This window comes from Pristiophorus japonicus, chromosome 20 (assembly GCF_044704955.1).
Source record: "Pristiophorus japonicus isolate sPriJap1 chromosome 20, sPriJap1.hap1, whole genome shotgun sequence".
In the NCBI taxonomy this organism is placed as follows: Eukaryota; Metazoa; Chordata; class Chondrichthyes; family Pristiophoridae; genus Pristiophorus; species Pristiophorus japonicus.
The window spans coordinates 11,984,941-12,005,964 of NC_091996.1; the positions used below are offsets into that span (position 1 = coordinate 11,984,941).

Here is a 21,024-nt window from a genome sequence, read left to right on the forward strand (position 1 = left end):
GATGTCTGGGTGTTGATTGTCTCTTTCACCTTATTTGTCTGGCATCTGAATTGCCCTAACGGCCTGGATTATTAGCTTTAGCGTCTGAGGCAATGGGTTCAAATCCTTCCATCCATTGGATCACATTCTTCTAAAATTACTTTTCTGGGATATACCAATAACTCTGCTGATAAACATAGCACAAGGTTTAGCTCTAAGCATCGCAGATCCTGAAAGCCCAAGGTTCAACAGCTGCCTTAATTTAGCCAATTCTGACATGGAACATCTTATGGCTGTGCTGTGCTGGGCGGGGGAAGCAAAATTGTCAGGGAGAAAGCCACCCGCTCAAAAGACACTCCTACCAGCAAATAATGAAGACTTGTCTTCCTCTCGAGAAACAAAATGGGAGTCAAATTCAATCCTTTTTTTTTTTGATTGCCGTAAAGTATCTTGCATGCAGCTTATAATTTTTGGCTGGCCACTGGTAAAGCTTTGGATGAGTGGTAGGCAGATGTAAACAGCAATGCGATTAGTATGCTGGACATTGTAGCAGGGTGAAACTTCCATGAAACCTTATTTGGGCTCATCAAGCAACAAATAAAGCACACTGTATGAAAGAGATGCCAACTTTTATAACAGATAACCTACAAATTGTCTTTTGGGGTGAGTCGGGGAGAAGGAGAGGCGGGAAAGCCCTTATTAAGATGCATAATTAAATTAGAGAAGCTGAATTAACACTGCCTTCTACATTCACAAATCATATTTCTACCTGATCAAAATAACGCACAACATTAATTGTGTTGTGTTTCTGCATGTGTTTTTATTTATTTATTCACTCACGGGATGTGGGCGTCGCTGGCAAGGCCGGCATTCATTGCCCATCCCTAATTGCCCTTGAGAAGGTGGTGGTGAGCCGCCTTCTCGATCCGCTGCAGTCATAGAATAGAATCATCGAAATTTACCACACTGAAGGAGGCCGTTCGGCCCATCATGTCAGTGCTGGCCAAAAAAGAGCTATCCAGCCTAATCCCGCTTTTCAGCTCTTGGTCCGTAGCCCTGTGGGTTATAGCACAGCAAGTGCATTTCCAAGTACTTTTTTTTGCCTCTACCAACCTTTCAGGCAGTGAGTTCCAGACCCCCGCCACCACGTGGTGGAGGTTCTGCCACAAAGCTGCTAGGGAGGGAGTTCCAGGATTTTGGTCCAATGACGATGTAGGAACGGCCAAAATACTTTCAGGTCAGGATGGTGTGTGGCTTCGAGGTGGGGGTACATAGGTGTATATACATGGATGTGTTTATGTACAATTGTGAGTATGCAGGTGTGCTTGCATAGGTGTGCATATATGTTCAATGTAGCAGGAAAGATTTCTGGCAGAACAAAATGTATATTATTTTACTCTTCCAAGACATTATGGGATAGATTTTCAACTTGCCAGGCACTGCACCTCTGTCACCCGCCAGAAATTAATGGCAATGAGAATCATGTAGTTTGTATAATGGGCAGACAATTGGCGACACCAGTATAACCCACACACCTCCCACCGCCAGGCAACATGTTGAAAATCTACCCTTATACCTACAGCCTTTGCAGCGATAGATCGAAGACCTGTCCTGAAGTATTGTACGCATTTTATACGCATCAAGGAGCTGTAATCTCTGCTCTCGTTACGCTGTTTCTGTTCAAAACAGTAGGATTGTGATTTTCAGTCCTAGACTGTGGGTATCAAAAAAGGCTCAGAATACATTCGTACCTTTGAGGGTGCAGACTGCACAACTCCTGCTGTAGAAATGCTAAAACAGCGCAGAAAATGCTACCAGAATAAGTAAGATGTGACTTTTCTGGGACGAAGCAATCACTTAGTTTAATCATGGGAGGCGAGACTATATCAAGTGTCTGAGAATTCCTTGGGTACTCACATTCTCTGGCACATCGTGAAATATACAGTGGGCGCGGCAACATGGTAAACTGCTTTTAAAGTTGGCATCTCCGACATTATACAGTGTCTGTGGAGGGTCACTGTGTTACCAGGGAGAGACTTTACCTTGCAAATATCCAAGGTTTACACGATTCATCACATCACTGGCCGTTAAATTTGCTACATCCTCTACAGAACACACACACAGATACGGAAAGAAAGAACGAGATTGTAATAGTGTTCAAGCTCAGGCATAGCTTATATGCTGTAGAAAGGGTAAGCTGAGAGAGAGAGAGAGAAGCAGAGGAGGAACAGACTGCTGTGGAAAATATTTTTGTACAATTCAAACTTACCATCCTCACTTACTTCGATAAGACTATTCTGTTGGTCCCAATGAGTTTACAATAGTGAGGATTCTTACATAGGATATATGGCACAGAAACAGGCCATTTGACCCAAACAGTCCATGCCACCGTTTATGCTCCACTCGAGCCTCCTCCCATCTTTCCTCATCTAAATCTATCAGCATAACCCTCTATTTCCCTTCTCCCTCATATGCTTGCTTATCTAACCTCCCCTCAAATGCATCTATACTATTCACTTCAACCACTCCCTGTGGTCGCGGGTTCCACATTCTCACCACTCTCTAGGTAAAGTAGTTTGTTCTGAATCCCTTATTGGATTTCTTGGTGACTATCTTATATTGATGGCCTCTAGTTTTGCTCTTCCCCACAAGTGGAAATACTCTCTCTGTATCCACTCTTCCAAAACTCAGCTGTGGCTCAGTGGATAGCCCTCTTGTCTCGGAGTCAGAAGATTGGGGTTTCAAGTCCCACTCCAAGGACTTGAACACAAAAATCCAGGCTGACACTCCAGTGCAGTGCTGAGGGAGTGCTGCACTTTCGAATGAGATGTTAAACCGAGGCCCCGTCTGCTCTCTCAGATGGATGTAAAAGATCCCATGGCAATATTTTGAAGAAGAGCAGGGGAGTTATCCCTGGCCAATATTTATCCCTCAATCAACATAACAAAAACAGATTATCTATTCATCATCACATTGCTGTTTGTGGGAGCTTGCTGTGCGCAAAAGTGGCTGCTGTGTTTCCCATATTACAACAGTGGCTACACTCCAAAAGTACTTCATTGGCTGTAAAGTGTTTTTGAGAAGTCCGGTGGTCATGAATCTGCATTTATCTTGAAACAGCAACCTGATGTTGTTAGCTTCCACCCAAGAGAACACAGGATCATAAGAATTAGGAGCAGGAGTAGGCCATTTGGCCCCTCGAGCCTGCTCCACTATTCAGTGAGATTCTGGCTGATCTTCGACCTCAACTCCACTTTCCTATCCCCAAAATCCCTCGATTCCCTTATTATCCAAAAATCTATCGATCTCTGTCTTGAATGCACTCACCCACTGAGGCTCCACAGCCCTCTGGGGTAGAGAATTCCAAAGATTCACAACCCTCTGAGTGAAGAAATTTCTCCTCATCTCAGTCCTAAATGGCCAACCCCTTATTCTGAGACTGTGACCCCTGGTTCTAGACTCCCCAGCCAGAGGAAACATCCTCCCTGTGTCTACCCTGGAAACATTTTGTATGTTTCAATGAGGTCACCTCTCATTCTTCTAAACTCTAGAGAATATAGGCCTAGTCTACTCAATCTTTCTTCATAGGACAATCCTCCATCCCAGGAATCAGTCTGGTAAACCTTCGTTGCACTCCCTCAATGGCAAGTTTATCCTTCCTTAGGTAAGGAGACCAAAACTGCACACAATAGTGCAGGTGCGGTCTCACCAGGGCCCTATATAGTTGCAGTAAGACGTATTTACTCTTATACTCAAATCCTCTTGTAATAAAGGCCAACGTGCCATTTGCTTTCCTAATTGCTTGCTGTACCTGCATGTTAACTTTCAGTGATTTGTGTACAAGGACACCCAGGTCCCTCTGAACACCAGCATTTCCCAATCTCTCATCATTTTAAAAATACTCTGCTTTTCTATTTTTCCTACCAAAGTGGATAACTTCACATTTCTCCACGTTATATTCCACTTGCCATGTTCTTGCCCACTCACTTAGACTGTCTATATTAAAGACTAAATCCAAATAGCTTTGAATTTTTTGTAGCATAAAGATTTCTAACAGGGCAACATTTTCCACAGCAGCTCCGGATAGAACAGAATGAGAAGATATAAACTATTACACTTCAACTACTGCCAAACATGTGGTTAAACAAAAACATTCTTCTACCGTGGTTCCTCATCATAAGCAGAACATCTCCATCCTGTATGAATGATTTTTTTTTTAGAAATCAGATTCAAATGCATTAGAATTAAAAACAATAATCTAATTTACAGTTCACAAAATGGCATATAAAGTTAGCAATATCTGTCCTAAAATCTACACGTTCTACAAAATGTTTTCTTCGATTAATCACCGCTGTTCCTTTCCTGTTGTACTTTATAATTGACTTAAATGTATTTCACCAGGCGAGATTATACACTTTGAATTGTACATTTACGCTAAATTGATATCATTTTGAAATATTTTTCACGTCAAAAGCCTTGAATTGTTTTCACTGTTTATAACGGGAAGACATCACCCACCGTATCCTGTCGTGGGCAAACCCAAGTGCTTCATCCGGTTTTTCACTAGTTCCGACAACTCCTGCCTTTCTGACCGTTTATACAGGTTCTGCCTCTGCTGGTTGATCTTTTCCTCTGTTTTGTTGGGCTGCTTGTTTCCCTTCCTGCTCAACCTCCGGGCCCACTGCAGGCTCTTGCGCCTCAGCAGCGGGTGCTCCGATTGGTCGCTTGAGGTTGAGTTCCGATGGCTCTTTCCCCCCCAAGGGTCCTTCACGTCTTTAGGGTCTTCACAGTCCTCAACGTTGATTGAGATCTGAGACTGTGAGAAAGGCGGGGGGATTTAAAAAATAAATAAACAGGTAACCACATAATCTGCCATATCATTGCACAAATCTCGGATAACCAAGTTAACTGTGAAAAAACGTTATAAACTGTATATTACAAATGAAAAAAAAACATTTGTCCTACTGTTCCTGCGTCAGCTGTGGCTCAGTGGGTAGCACACTCGCCTCTGAGTCAGAAGGTTGTGGGTTCAAGTCCCACTCCAGGAACTTGAGCACATAAATCTAGGCTGAGACTCCAGTGCAGTGCTGAGGGAGTGCTGCTCTATCGGAGGTGCTGTCTTTCAGATGAGACGTTAAACCAAGGCCCCGTCTGCTCTCTCAAGTGGACGTAAAAGATCCCATGGCACTATTTCGAAGAAGAGCATGGGAGTTATCCCCGGAGTCCTGGCCAATATTTATCCTTCAATCAACGCAACTGAACCAGATTATCTGGTCATTATCACATTGCTGTTTGTGGGAGCTTGCTGTGCGCAAATTGGCTGCTGTGTTTCCCACATTACAACAGTGACTACACTTCAAAAGTACTTAATTGGCTGTAAAGCACTTTGAGAAGTCCGGTGGTTGTGAAAAGCACTATATAAATGTAAGTCTTTCTATTGCAAAAAAGCACAATAAATATTTGGAAACATTCATTGAGAAAGTTCAGTCACCTGAACCTTCTCCAAGTCTTCCACAATAGCGAGTGCAATGAAGGTTCACCAAACTGATTCCTGGAATGGGAGATTGTCCTACAAGGAGAGATTGAGTAGACCATGCCTATATTTAAGATGAAAGAGAGATGATCTCATTGAAACATAAAAAATGTTTACAAGGCTTGACAGGGTAGATGCAGGGAGAATGTTTCCCCTGGTTGGGGAGTCTAGAAACAGGGGTCACAGTCTCAGAATAAGGGGTTGGCCATTTAGGACTGAGGAGAAAGTTCTCACTGAGAGTGGTGAATCTTTGGAATTCTCTACCCCAGAGGGCTGTGTAAGCTCAGTCGAAAATATTCAAGACAGAGATTGATAGATTTTTGGATATTAAGGGAATCAAGGGATATGGGGACAGTGCAGGAAAGTGGAGTTGAGGTAGAATATCAGCCATGATCTTATTGAATGGTGGAGCAGGTTCGAGGGGCCAAATGGCCGACTCCTGCTCCTATTTCTTATATTCTTATGGTTTTATTATTAATCAAGCATAAAAAATTCAAAGTTGCTCAACTCTATCATTTCCTCTCCCATAATCAGGCAACATAAAAATTTATATGTCAACGCTATGGCATTGAGTGGTAAGATGTAGATCTGTGCCTGAAGTTGCCCATGCAGTGTTTCCTGTCCCAGCAGTGTAAACAGTCAAAACTGCCAATCACTGGCCAGCATCTCTGCACATGTGGACAGGAAGAATTGGAACACTGGTCACACTATGTCCTCCCATACTGCCTTTTATTGGCCAGTTATTGAGTACCATTCGAACAAGTCTGGGCTAAGCTTAAAGCCCATCATCTCAGCTTAGCATGGTGTGTTAAATAGAAAATAAAGAAATACTTGCATTTATATAGCACCTTTCATGGCCTCAGGACATCCCAAAGCACTTTACAGCCAAAGAAGTACTTTTGGAAGTGTAGTCACTGATATATTGTAGGAAACACAGCAGCCAATTTGCTGACAGCAAGCTCCCACAAAGAGCAATGCGGTAGTGACCAGATAATCTGCTTTAATGATGTTTTTTGGAGGGGTCAAAAATTGGCCAGGACACCATGTAGGGAAGAAGAATGAGAGGTGATCTCATTGAAACATACAAAATTCTTACAAGGTTTGACAGGGTAGATGCAGGGAGGGTGTTTATCCTGGCTGGGGGGGGGGGGTCTAGAACCAGGGGTCACAGTCTCAGAATAAGGGGTCGGCCATTTAGGACTGAGATGAGGAGAAATTTCTTCACTCAGGGAATGGTGAATCTTTGGAATTCTCTAATCTAGAGGGCTGTGGAGGCTCAGTCATTGAGTATATTCAACACAGAGATCGATAGAAAGGAATCAAGGGATATGGGGATAGCGCGGGAAAGTGGTGTTGAGATCGATGACGAGCCATGATCTAATCGAATGGCGGAGCAGGCTCGAGCGGCCAAATGGCCTACTCCTGATCCTAATTCTTATGTTCTTAAGAGCAAAAATGAGAAAGTAAAGCAGCATCCCACCTCGGATGTGGAAAACATGTGCGATTCTGTCCTGTAAAGCCCAATTGGAATCTCAGCACTCGATGAGCACAGCTTCTGGAAGAGTCTGCCATAGGTTCGGATCCACAAGTCTTCCTCCGTGATTTTCATCTGAAAAAACAAAGCCAAACGATGTAACAGGTTGGGTGGTGGAGCATATCTGTAAATGATAGAAAACAACATTGACCGCAGCTCATTGTGGCTAGGCTATTGAAATCTAGTGGTCTCATTAGTTGATAAGATTCGAAAGTAATAGTTGCACGTGTGACCATTAGGCCTGGCAGCCGGTTGGAAAGACAAGATTGTATTGGAGTGTGCATTACATCCCCAGGTTAGCAGGAAGTTGGGCTGGGCTTTCTTTGGGAAAGCTCTGAAGAGTTCTAATTGAATTTTGCAATAATCTGAAGGAAACTGGCAACAGTTGATCCAGACAAAATGTCTCATTTGTGGCTAAGAGTTCAAATACCAGAGAGGACACGTTGTAAATGGAGAAGTTAGGGATAAGATGAAAAGTTAGGATACGTTTTTTAACTGGAATAATTGAATAAGGATGACTGATACGTCCTTACTACACAGTATAAATGCACACGAGGCCCATGCTTGAGAGGTCAGTCTGTGACCTGTCCTTTATTCCTTAGCACTCAAGTGATGAAGGTGGGTGGAGCTTCCCCTTTTATACCTGAAGGTCCAGGTTAGGAGTGTCTCCCACCTAGTGGTCAGTGTTCTCACGGTGTACAACTTAGGTCAGTTTATACATGGGTTACAATGCTGGTTGAATACATGACATCACCTCCCCCCCGCAAAGTCTTATTGGGATCACAGGTCGAGTCTCTCTGGTGGTTTACGCTCCCTTGTAAAGCGCCTGAGTTGGGGCTCCGGTTGTTGGGCGCTGGCCTGAGTGTCTGCTGTTTGCAGTGCCTCAGGCCTGTCCGGACTGCCCACAGTGACTGGGCTCTCCTCCCTTTGGTTCCGGTGTTCGGTCACCTGTGGTGGAGTGAACTCTATATCGTGTTCTTCCTCTGCTTCTTCTATGGGGTTGCTGAACCTCCTTTTTGTTTAATCCACATGTTTGCGGCAGATTTGTCCATTGGTAAGTTTAACGACCAGAATCCTATTTCCCTCTTTGGCAACCACAGTGCCTGCGAGCCATTTGGGCCCTGCAGCGTAGTTGAGGACAAAAACAGGATCATTTACATCAATACATCACGCCCTCGCATTCCTGTCATGGCAGTGATATTGTGACTGGCACCTGATCTCGACAATTTCTTTCATGGTGGGGTGTATAAGGGATAATCGGGTTTTGAGCATCCTTTTCATTAGTAGCTCTGCGGGTGGAACCCCTGTGAGCGAGTGTGGTCGGGATCTATAGGCCAACAGGAGGCGTGATAAGCGGGTTTTTAGGGAACCCCCTTGGAATCTGAGCATCCCCTGTTTGATTATCTGCACTGCTCGTTCTGCCTGGCCGTTTGAGGCCGTCTTGAACGGTGCCGTTCTAACATGGTTAATTCCATTGCCTGCCATGAAGTCCTGGAATTCAGTGCTTGTGAAGCATGGGCCATTGTCGCTGACCAAGATGTCCGGTAGACCGTGGGCGGCGAACATTGCCCGTAGACTTTCTATCATGGCAGAGGATGTGCTTGAATTTAAAATGTCACACTCGATCCATTTGGAGTAGGCGTCTACTACAACCAAAAACATTTTCCCCACGAAAGGACCTGCGTAGTCCACAAGGACGTGTGACCAAGGCTTGGCGGGCCATGGCCAGGGGCAAAGGGGGGGCTTCCCTGGGCGCATGGCCCAGCTGGGCACACGTGTTGCATCTGCGAACACAAAGTTCCAGATCTGCGTCTATCCCTGGCCACCAAACGTGTGACCTGGCAATTGCCTTCATCGTGACAATGCCCGGGTGCCCATTGTGGAGTTCTCTGATGAACACCTCTCTGCCCATCTGGGGCATGACTACGCGATTACCCCACAGTAGGCAATCGGCCTGAATCGAGAGTTCATCCTTGCGCCTGTGAAATGGTTTAAATTTCTCAGGGCATGCCCTGTACGTGGCTGCCCAGTCCCTATTCAGGACACATTTCTTGACTAGAGACAATAGCGGGTCTCTATTTGTCCAGACTTTAATCTGACGGGCTGTCATGGGTGAGCCATCGCTTCCGAAAGCTTCAACAGCCATGACCATCTCAGCACCATGCTCGGTAGCCCCCTCAGTGGTGGCTAGTGGGAGCCTGCTGAGTGCATCGGCGCAGTTTTCGGTGCCCGGTCTGTGCCGAATTGTGTAGTCATAGGCAGCTAACGTGAGTGCCCACCTCTGTATGCGGGCCGATGCGTTTGCATTTATGGCCTTGTTGTCGGCCAAAAGGGACGTTAGGGGTTTGTGATCTGTCTCCAGCTCAAATTTCCTGCCAAACAGGTACTGGTGCATTTTCTTTACCGCATATACACATGCGAGCGCCTCCTTTTCTACCATCCCGTAGCCCCTTTCTACCTGGGACAGACTCCTGGAGGCATAAGCTACCGGCTGTAACTGACACTTGGCACTGACATGCTGCAACACACACCCAACACCATAGGACGACGCATCGCACGTTAACACAAGTTTCTTACATGGATCATATAATGTTAACAGATTGTTGGAACATAACAAATTGCGTGCTCTATTAAAAGCCCTTTCCTGGCTGTCCCCCCAGACCCATTTGCGACCTTTGCGTAGGAGCACGTGTAGCGGCTCTAGCAGCGTGCTCAATTTGGGAAGAAAGTTACCAAAATAGTTCAGGAGCCCCAGGAATGAATGCAGCTCCGTCGTGTTACGGGGTCTGGGTGCTCTCTGGATCGCTTCCGTCTTGGATGCAGTAGGGCTGATCCCGTCTGCTGCTACCCTCATCCCCAGAAATTCTATCTCTGGAGCTAGGAAGACGCACTTCGCCTTTTTCAGTCACAGACCTACCCGGTCCAGTCTGCGTAGCACCTCCTCCAGGTTGTGGAGGTGTTCTTCAGTATCGTAACCCGTAATGAGGATGTCATCCTGAAAAACCACCGTCCTTGGAATCGACTTGAGGAGGCTTTCCATATTTCGTTGGAAGATCGTGGCGGCCGAGCGAATCCCGAACGGACATCTGTTGTACTCACACAACCCCTTGTGTGTCGTGATGGTGGTCAGCTTCTTCGACTCACTCGCCAGCTCCTGGGTCATGTAAGCTGAGGTCAGGTCCAATTTTGAAAAAAGTTTGCCACCGGATAGCGTCGCAAAGAGGTTCTCCGCTCTCGGTAGCGGGTACTGGTCTTGGAGTGACACCCGATTGATGGTGGCCTTGTAATCGCCACATATCCTGACCGACCCATCCGCCTTGAGCACCGGCACAATCGGGCTTGCCCAGTCACTGAATTCGACTGGCGAGATGATGCCTTCCCTCAATTCGCCTTCTATCTTTTCCCGCATCACGTACGGCACCGCTCTGGCCTTGTGGTGTACTGGTCTGGCGTCCGGGTTTATGTGAATCACTACCTTGGCCCCCATGAAAGTGCCAATGCCGGGTTGAAATAATGAGTCAAATTTGTCCAGGACCTGTGAGCATGATACTCGCTCCACAGAGGAAATTGCATTGACATCGCCCCATTTCCAGTTCATGACAGCAAGCCAACTCCTCCCCAGTAGTGCGGGACCGTCCCCTGGGACAATCCAGAGTGGCAACCTGTTCTCCGAATCTTTGTGGGTCACGACTACCGTGGTGCTGCCTAGCACCGGAATGATCTGCTTTGTGTAAGTCCGTAGCTGTGCGTCAATCGGCGATAATTTTGGCCTCCTGGCCTTGGATGCCCACAACTTTTTGAACTGTTTGATACCCATCAGGGACTGGCTGGCACCCGTGTCTAACTCCATTGATACTGGGATGCCATTGAGGAGCACTTTCATCATTATCGGTGGCGTCCTAGTGTATGAACTGTATACGTGCTCCACATGAACTCGCTGAACTTCAGCTTCCAGCGATTTCCCCCAGTGTCCATTTCTGCAATTTCTGCAGGTATTTTGCTCATCTCTGCAAACTCCGGCTGAATGTATGCTTCCACGCCTCCAGCATGAGTTGCGGTTTGTAACAAAAGGTCCCTTGCCAGTCGATCGTCCCTGACTGCCCCTGTTATTGTCCTTGAATGCACAATTAACAGGTGTTGATGGCCCCATTACTGGCCGCATTGTCCCTTGCAATGGCGTGAATCGCTGTTCAGCTTGCCATTGTCTCTGTCGAACTCCCCCTCTGGGTTCGACTACATGTTGGGGCATGCCTGACTGCCCTTGTCTGCCTGGAGAACTGTGTGCTGCTTTAACAATGTTGAATCTCTGTCCCAATCATTCCTTAACACAGTACCTCTCGTCTGTTCTGCTAGTGGCCATACTCGCGTGGTTTAAATCCCAGTTTCTTGTCGCCATTGATACGTCCTTACTACACAGTATAAATGCACACGAGGCCCATGCTTGAGAGGTCAGTCTATGACCTGTCCTTTATTCCTCAGCACTCAAGTGATGAAGGTGGGTGGAGTTTCCCCTTTTATACCTGAAGGTCCAGGTTAGGAGTGTCTCCCACCTAGTGGTCAGTGTTCTCACGGTGTACAATTTAGGTCAGTTTATACGTGGGTTACAATGCTGGTTGAATACATGACAATGACCATTGTAGTGGATTGGTTAAATGGGTCCAAGAGGCAACTGGAGAGACAAGCAAGGGGGCCGAAATTCATTACCTCACCGCCCACTGCCGACATCATTCCTCCTGAAGATCCGCCCAGTGCCACTTTCGGGGCGGCCTGGAGCGGGCGGGACGGGAGAGCCGCCGGGAACCGTAGCGGACGGCCGAGTGGTGCAAGTGACTTCCCGCCTGGCGAGCTCCCAGATTCCTGCAGGCGGGAGTCGGCAGGACTCGGCGGCAGAACGGGGGTGGACCTCTGCGAGGAGGCTGGTCTGTCCCCGACGATAAGTCGGAAGAACCTGAAAAAAAGGTAAGTGAGAACATTTTCAACAGCGACTTACCTGCATGGGGTCCCCTGAAGGTCTTCCAATAGTTTTTTTTATTTTTTACTGTTGATTTTTTTTTTTCAGGTCTTCGGCCCTCCGTGAAAACCGGCCAAATTGCAATACGATAGAAGCGATACAAGGAAAACTTCTCTGAAATCAAGCGCCTCTGCCGCCGAGAATGAGTCCTCCCGTCCGCTGCCGCCCAGATTGGCGGCATACGTTGTCCATTTGCCGCCTGCCGACCTTCGAGGGACCTCGGCGATGAATATCCCGCCCAAAGTACCATCCGGTACCTCGGCGGCCATCGGCGGCACTTTGGGCGGCACTTGGGCGGCACTTTGGGCGGCACTTGGGCGGGCGGAGGCCCTGATGAAAATTGGCCCCAAGGGATTGATTGATATGGTGAGTAAGTGGGGTCAATATTTCCAAAAGGAACGGGCTTGTTTCCAGTTTCTAAAAATTCTTGGAAAAGTGTGATTTATACACTTGTAATATTGTACACAGATACTTCATTAAATCTGTAATCAACTCTTAGTCACAGGGGATAGGGAAGCTGAGTCAACACATATAAATTGGCTGCAGCTCTTAAGAGTATAAAAGTAAACAGTTTTTCAGAGCGCAGAGTGGTCTTAAAAGGGGTGGACTTAAACAGAGTGGTTTATTTCGGAATTTAGAAAGCGTGGGAATTTCTGGTAAGTATTGGGTCAGTAGAAGTTGTAAAAAGTGAACTTTAGTTTAACATTTTGATTTAAACCAAGAACTTTAAAATTGTAGTTAACAGAAGTTGCCTGCCAGTGGCAGTCGGCTGTAAGTGTTTGGCTTGAATGGGTGCTAATCACAGGGGATAGAGGAGCTGAGTCAATACTTGTAAATTGGGTGTAGCTCTTAAGAAGATGGTGAATCTTTGGAATTCTCTACCCCACAGGGCTGTTGGGGCTCTGCCTTTGAGTATATTCAAGACAGGTGTCGGGGATGATGCCTGGGAGTCCCTAAGTGGAAGAAGAGCATCTGGGAGGGCTCTGAGCACCTCGAGTCTCGTCGCCGAGAGCATGCAGAAAACAAGTGCAGGCAGCAGAAGGAGCGTGCGGCAAACCAGACTCCCCACCCAACCTTTCCTTCAACCACTGTCTGTCCCACACCTGCTCTAGGGACTGTATTTCCCATATTGGACTGTACAGTCACCTGCGAATTCACTTTTGGAGTGGAAGCAAGTCTTCCTCGATTTTGAGGGACAGACTATGATGATGATGATTCAAGACAGAGATTGATAGATTTTTGGATATGAAGGGAATCAAGGGATATGGGGATTCTGCAAGAAAGGAGAGTTGAGGTAGAAGATCAGCCGTGATCTCATTGAATGGCGGAGCAGGCTCGAGGGGCCGAATGGCTGACTCCTGCTCCTAATTCTTATGTTGAAATCTAATTATTTTTAATGATACCGTATATATGAATGTAAGATATTGAAGGTTCTAGACACAAAAAATACACAATTCTTTCCCTAAAATATTGCACTCAGGCTTTGCTTTGTTCTGTTAATTGCCTTTTGGATTTTTCAAGCATTACCTCACAGGCATAGTTTATTTCCATTCACCTTCTGCTATTTACAAGGTCTCAGTCATGTCAGTATCCTCATGGCTTCCAACCCACGCATAACAAAGCCAGTCATGGAGCCAGACATTCTCAGCTTATTGCTGTTTGCAATGACACCATTGCTGTTTGCAACATCAGTGTGTCAATGTGTGTAGGAAGCTCCCATCTGAAATATTCTTTCTATGGCACAGTGTAGAAGCTTGGAAGGCATGGATTGTTAAGTAATAAGGGTTTCATTATAGAGCAAGAATTTGTATATTTTTCACACACAATAAATTTATTTTGAGTGACAGTGCTTTAATTTTATATATATATATATATATATATATATATGCCTATGATGACGATGATGCTCTAGCACTCAACTCATATATATTTATCCTCTGGAGATTTGATTGCTAGTGATTGAGTTGCGTGCTAGAACATCATCATCATAGGCAGTCCCTCGAAATTGAGGAATACTTGCTTCCACTCTAGTGAGTTCTCAGGTGACTGTATAGTCCAATATGGGAATTACACACTCTGTCACAGGATTTTTAAAATGTTTACATATTGTATTTATTAAGATTAAAAGGAAAAATTGTTTATCGTGGCAAAGGGTTCCAATACCAGTGGACACACACTGAAAATTAAACCGCTCGGAGCAAGGAGGGGGAATTGACTGTTTTTTTTGTATGAATTGTATTACCAGCGAGGGCTATTGAAATGGGCAGTAAAAAACGGGGTTCAAAAGACAATGGGGCTGAAATTGGTGGACACACCACCAAAATCGCGAAATTGATCAAAAAATACCTACATACTGCCCACACACTGCCCGGCGGGAAGTTTATCAGCGACATACCGCCAGGCGGCACACCGTCTGAAAAAAGGCGGTTTTATGCCGATGGTATGTTGGCGGTATGTAAGCTACAATGTTCCTCCCTCCCCGCAACCCACCCCCCCCACCAAGTTATCTATTCCTCCCCGCCCCCCCAGCGATCTATTTCTCTTCCCCTCTCCTCTCACCGCCAGCATGATCTAGTCCTCCCCCCAGCGATCTATTTCTCTGCCCCCCACTCTGCGAACGAATCCTCCCCCCTCAGAGATCTATTACGCCCCCCCCCACCGCCCTCAGAAAAATGCTAAAATAAATAAATAAATAACAATATGTATAAAAATAAATCAAAAACACTGTCCAAACAATTAAAAATCTAAACTTCACTGGAGACACTTACTTGCGATCCGACGTCGGCAGTCTCTGGCCTCTGGACTGCTCTCTTCTCGGGGCGGGGGGGGGGGGGGCGGGGGGGTGGGGAGAGCGGGGAAGGAGGTCGATGGAAGAGCACACGAGTACAGACCGAAGAGTCCCGAGTCCTAGACAACTTACCCTGCACTGCCGGAGCAGACCGTCCGTCGCACTCCGCTGATGCACCGCTTAGGACCACCGGGACCAATGTTGCCAGCACTCTGCCCCAGCGGTACCGGGAGGTGAAGATTGACTGACCACCGCGAGACTGCTGAGAATTGGGCCATCCACCAAATTTGGCCCCAATTAATGCTGCTGGGGACAGAAAAGATCGGGGGCTGCACTGAGATGGTGGCTTGGTGGGATTGAACTCAATCAAAAAAGGCACAGGCTTGTTGGCTTTCTCGGCCTTTTCCTGATTCTAAAAATCTTCCATGTTATGTAAATGAGTAAAATAGTAGCACCACTGAAATGCTACAGGTTTCAGCAAAACGTATCGCTGGAAGGATGGATGGATAGATGGAGATAGAGAGAGAAATGGAACAATATTTCAAAAGGCAATTACAGGAATAATGTTACCCAGCTTGCAAACAATAACACTTTAGAAATGACTAAAGTTATATATTACTTCCTGTGCACTTCAAATTTACAATTTAAAAAATAATATTATTTGTTCATGGGATGTGGGCTTTGCTGGCAAGGCCGGCATTTATTGCCCATCTCTAATTTCCCTTGAGAAGGTGGTGGTGAGCCGCCTTCTTGAACCGCTGCAGTCCGTGTGGTGAAGGTGCTCCCACAGTGCTGTTAGGGAGGGAGTTCCAGGATTCTGACCCAGTGACGATGAAGGAACGGCCGATATACGTCCAAATCAGGATGGCGTGTGACTTGGAGGGGAACGTGGAGGTGGTGGTGTTCCCATACGCCTGTTGCCCGTGTCCTTCTAGGCAGTAGAGGTTGCGGGTTTGGGAAATGCTGCCAAAGAAGCGATGGTGAGTTGCTGCTGTGCATCGTGTAGATGGTACACACTGCAGCCACGGTACACCGGTGGTGGAGGGAATGAATGTTTAAGGTGGTGGATGAGGTGCCGATCAAGCAGGTTGCTCTCTCCTGGATGGTGTCGAGCTTCTTGAGTGTCGTTGGAGCTACACGCATCCAGGCAAGTGGAGAGTATTCCATCACACTCCTGACTTGTGCTTTGTAGATGGTGGAAAAGCTTTGGGGAGTCAGGAGGTGAGACACTCACTGCAGAATACCCAGCCTCTCACCTGCCCTTGTTGCCACAGTATGGTCAATGGTGACCCCCAGGATGTTGATGGTGGGGGATTTGGCGATGGCAGTGCTGTTGAATGTCAAGGGGCGGTGGTTAGACTCTTACTTATTGGATATAGTCATTGCATGGCACTTGTGTGGCAAGAATGTTACTTGCCACCAAACCTGAATGTTGTCCAGGTCTTGCTGCATTCAAGCATGGACTGCTCCATTATCTGAGGAGTTCTGAATGGTACTAAACACTGTGCAATCATCAGCAAACATCCCCACTTCTGACATTATAGAGGGAAGGTCATTGATGAAGCAGCTGAAGATGGTTGGGCTTAGAACACTGCCCTGAGGAACTCCTGCAGCGATGTACTAGGGCTGTGATGATTGACCTCCAACCACCACAACCATCTGCCTTTGTACCAGGTATGACTCTAGCCAGTGGAGAGTTTGCCCCTGAATCCTGTTGACTTCAGTTTTACTCCGGCTCCATGATGCCTTAAACAATATACATTAATCAGGTCCAAACTTTTTTTGAATGTCAAAAATGTGCGTGTTTCAAATACTTACAGCACAAAGGTAACCAGAGCCTGGGGTAGTATCAAGTCCCAGTAACAACCGTGCGATTGGGATCATGTAATCTTTAACAAAGGACTAGCAAGGAAAATAGAAAGTTTGCAGCATTAGTACATTTTGTAGTTTCACCAGCTTAAATGGCATTAACTTCTGTACCTTCAGTGAGGCAACACTTGCATCAGGTCGAAACATGCAAGATTAGGACTTAAAACAGAAGGGAAGGAAAATATCTCTATACAGTAAATAATATTGAAACATTAAACAACAGCACCAACTTGCATTTATATAGCGCCTTTAACATCATAAAATGCCCCCCAAGGTGCTTCATAGGAGTATAATCAAACAAAATGTGACCCCGAGCCACATAAGGAGATATTAAGACAGGTGAGCTAAAGCTTGGTCAAAGAGATACTTTTTAAAGGAGAGTCTTAGAGGAAGAGGGAGAGGCAGAGAGTTCAGGGAGGGAATTCCAGAGCTTGGGGCCCCAAGCAGCTGAAGGCACGGCTGCCAATGGCAGAGCGATTAAAATTGGGGATGCGCAAGAGGCCAGAATTGGAGGAGCGCAGAGATCGTGAAGGGTTGTAGAGCTGGGCGAGGTTGCAGAGATAAGGTGGGGCGAGACCATGGAGGATTTAAAGGCAGGGGCTGGGTGGTGTAGTAAGGTGAGAGTCTTCTCTCCCTCTCTCTCTGCTAGCTGAATCAATTAATTTGGACGGTGCTGAATTCCCAGCACACATGGTTCTACAACATAAGCTCCCTACAAAGCCTCATTCAGAAAAGAGACCAAGACAGCTGGTGCATCAAGTAAAAATATCACAATGGTGAGTTGTTCCTGCAACACAGTACTAATTAGCACCACAGAGGTTTACATCATGGAAGGAGACCATTCACAGCCTGTCGAGTCTGTACTAGCTCTTTCCTACAGCAATTCACTGCCCGCGCTCTCCCCATCACCCTATATCTTGCTCTGCATCAAGCATTTATCCAATTTTCCTTTAAAGGATGCAATGATCTCAGCCTCCCCCAATCCCTGTGGCAAAGCATCCTATGCTCCAGAAACCCACTGCGGCAAGAAATGGCTCCTCACTCTTTTAATGACAATTGTAAAATGGATAGAAACAGGAGCCGCCAGATTTCCTCCACCTCCCTTGTCTTCTCTCCACCCCCCCCTCCCCCCCATGCCTCTGTCTTCTCTTCCCCCCCTCCCCCCGCGCACCCCCCTCTCCACACTCCCCCCCCGACCCTCCACCCCGATCAGCCAGTTGCGCGTCAGTACTCATCGGGCTCTGGCAGCTCGCATGAACTCACGAGGGCCGACCATGAAATTGATTCAGGCCTCTTGCTAGTGCCGTTGGGCGGGTAGGTGGATAGAAACATAGAAAATAGGTGCAGGAGTAGGCCATTCGGCCCTTCGAGCCTGCACCGCCATTCAATGAGTTCATGGCTGAACATGCAACTTCAGTACCCCATTCCTGCTTTCTCGCCATACCCCTTGATCCCCCTAGTAGTAAGGACTACATCTAACTCCTTTTTGAATATATTTAGTGAATTGGCCTCAACAACTTCCTGTGGTACAGAATTCCACAGGTTCACCACAATTGCTTTGGCACTGCCCACCCAATGTGATCCCAATCAACTTTAACAACCTCCATTCTCTGTCAATGCTACCCTACCAAAGAAGTGTCCGAGATCAGGAACTCATTTAGAATCTTGCAGCAAGGATACAGGCCATTCGGCCCATCGTGCCTGTGCCAGCTCTTTGAAAGGGCTATCCAATTAGTCCCACTCTTCCTGATCTTTCCCCATAGCCCAGCAAATGTTTCCTTTTCCAATTCCCTTTTGAAAGTTCTTGAATTTGCTTCCACCAGCCCTTCAGGCAGTGCATTCTAGATCATAACAACTCGCTGAGCAAAAAAAAGTTCACCTCATCTATCCCTTGGTTCTTTTGGCAATTAAAGGGTTATGGGGAGCGGGCGGGGAAGTGGAGCTGAGTCCATGATCAGATCAGCCATGATCTTATTGAATGGCGGAGCAGGCTCGGAGGGGCCAAATGGCCTACTCCTGCTCATGTTTCTTATCTTAATACCTGAGTCACCTGGTTACGGACTTTCCTGCCAGTATCCTATCAAAACCGTTCATAGCTGTTATCATCATCATCATAGGCAGTCTCTTGGAATCGAGGAAGACTTGCTTCCACTCTAAAAATGAGTCCTTTGGTGGCTGAAAAGTCCAATACGAGAACCATAGTCCCTGCCACAGGTGGGACAGATAGTCGTTGTGGGAAAGGGAGGGTGGGATTGGTTTGCCGCACGCTCCTTCCGCTGCCTGCGCTTGGTTTCTGTATGCTCTCGGCGATGAGACTCGAGGTGCTCAGTGCCCTCCCGGATGCACTTCCTCCATTTAGGGCAGGGACTCCCAGGTGTCAGTGGGGATGTTGCACTTTATCGGGGAGGCTTTGAGGGTGTCCTTGTAATGATTCCTCTGCCCACCTTTGGCTCGTTTGCCATGAAGGAGTTCCGAGTAGAGCGCTTGCTTTGGGAGTCTTGTGTCTGGCATGTGGACAATGTGGCCCGCCCAGCGGAGCTGATCAAGCGTGGTCAGTGCTTCAATGCTGGGGATGTTGGACTGACGAGGACTGTTAACAACTCTATTAAATGTCCCCTTCACCTTCTCTGCTCTAAAGAGAACCATCCCAGCTTCTCTCGTCATTCCATATGTGAAACCTGGGAGAAATCACGATGTTACCACTCTCCCATTCCGACCCTCATCAATATTCAATTTCTGTACAGCAGTGAACCCTTGCTACAGCTCGTGTGCAGGGGTGCTTGTTCATTTTTGATCGCACATATCGGCATGTAATAGGCTATAAATGCAAAGATAATGATTTTGAGGGAGCATGCCCTGGGGTACAGACCTGATAGAGTAGTGTGTCCAACATACTGATACTGAATACCCTTCCAGCAGCGAATGGGAGGCGGAACATGAATGCCAAGTTCGAGCCTTTCTCTCGTTCTTTCTGTCAGGTGACAAGTGGAAAAAATGAAATGTAAATGTTGGTAAGTATTGAAGGCAATTCAAGTAACAACAACAACTTATATTTATAGAACGCCTTTAATGTAGTAAGCGTCCCAAGATGCTTCTTCACAGGGATGTTAGAAGACAAATTTGACCCCGAACCCGAGAAGAGGAAATTACGGTAGACGACCAAAAGCTTGCTCAAAGAGGGAGGTTGTAAGAAACGTCTTGAAGGAGGAAAGAGAGGCGGAGAGGTTTACGGAAGGAGATCCAGAACTTAGGGCCCAGGCAACAGAAGGCACGTCCACCGATGATTGAGCGATTATAATCAGGGATGCTCAAGAGGGCAGATTTTGAGGAGCGCAGATATCTCCGGTGGAGGGGGAGGGTTGTGAGGCTGGAGGAGATTACAGAGATAGGGAGGGGCGAGGCCATGGAGGGATTTGAAAACATGGATGAGAATTTTGAAATCGAGGCGTTGCTTAACAGGGAGCCAATGTAGGTCAGCGAGCACAGGGGTGATGGGTGAGCGGGACGGTGCGAGTTAGGACATGGGGCAGCCAAGTTTTGGATGACCTCAAGTTTACGTAGGGTAGAATGTGGGAGTCCAGCCAGGAGTGCGTTGGAGTAGTCAAGTCTGGAGGTAACAAAGGCACGGAAGAGGGCTTCAGCAGCAGATGAGCTGAGGCAAGGGGCGGAGACAGCCGATTTTATGGAGGCAGAACCGGCGGTTTCATCAAAGAGCATGTAAGTGCAGTGATAAATGCTCGAAAGTAATTCCAAGGGGTTACTATACACCAGAAGAGCCTTTTTCACGAAGAGTTGCTACCTGCAGGCAGACTCGTCCATCGGGAAGCCACTAGGACACCGCCCATGACAGTCGGCCCATTGAAACCAATTAATGCAAAATTATGGGCAGTGTGTAGGGTCACGAACTCTGGTTGGAGGCATTCCTGCAGGATTCATCACCTGACCTCGCACAGCCCCACCCCCGTCCCACACTCCCACCACTGCTCCATCCCCCTAGGCACCCTGCCCTCCCACGGCCAATTGGGAAGCGAGCAGGCCCTTTGCTATTTGACTGAATTAATCTTGACTTCGTGTTTGGGATGAAATTGAACAATGCGGTATTCATCATCCCAGGCTGTCACTCAAAATCGAGGAAGACTTGCTTCCACTCTAAAAATGAGTTCTCAGGTGACTGAACAGTCCAATACGGGAATTATAGTCTCTGTCGCAGGTGGGACAGAGATTGGTTGAAGGAAAGGGTGGGTGGGACTGGTTTGCTGCACGCTCCTTCCACTGCCTGTGGTCTGTCAATGGGCCAGAAATAGCGGTCG

The 21,024-nt window shown here is 47.0% G+C and overlaps 1 protein-coding gene across 1 annotated transcript in view; it reads right to left on the reverse strand.

The window, feature by feature from the left end:
• Positions 1-21,024, reverse strand: part of kcnt1b (potassium sodium-activated channel subfamily T member 1b) — a 264,397-nt gene that overhangs the window by 18,229 nt on the left and 225,144 nt on the right. The window contains exons 24-28 of the mRNA XM_070863605.1: positions 19,584-19,685; positions 16,664-16,747; positions 6,993-7,121; positions 4,498-4,795; positions 2,022-2,084 (exon numbers count right to left, since the gene is read on the reverse strand). Coding sequence (XP_070719706.1) covers positions 2,022-2,084; positions 4,498-4,795; positions 6,993-7,121; positions 16,664-16,747; positions 19,584-19,685 — 676 coding nt within the window. The remainder of the gene's footprint in view (positions 1-2,021; positions 2,085-4,497; positions 4,796-6,992; positions 7,122-16,663; positions 16,748-19,583; positions 19,686-21,024) is intronic.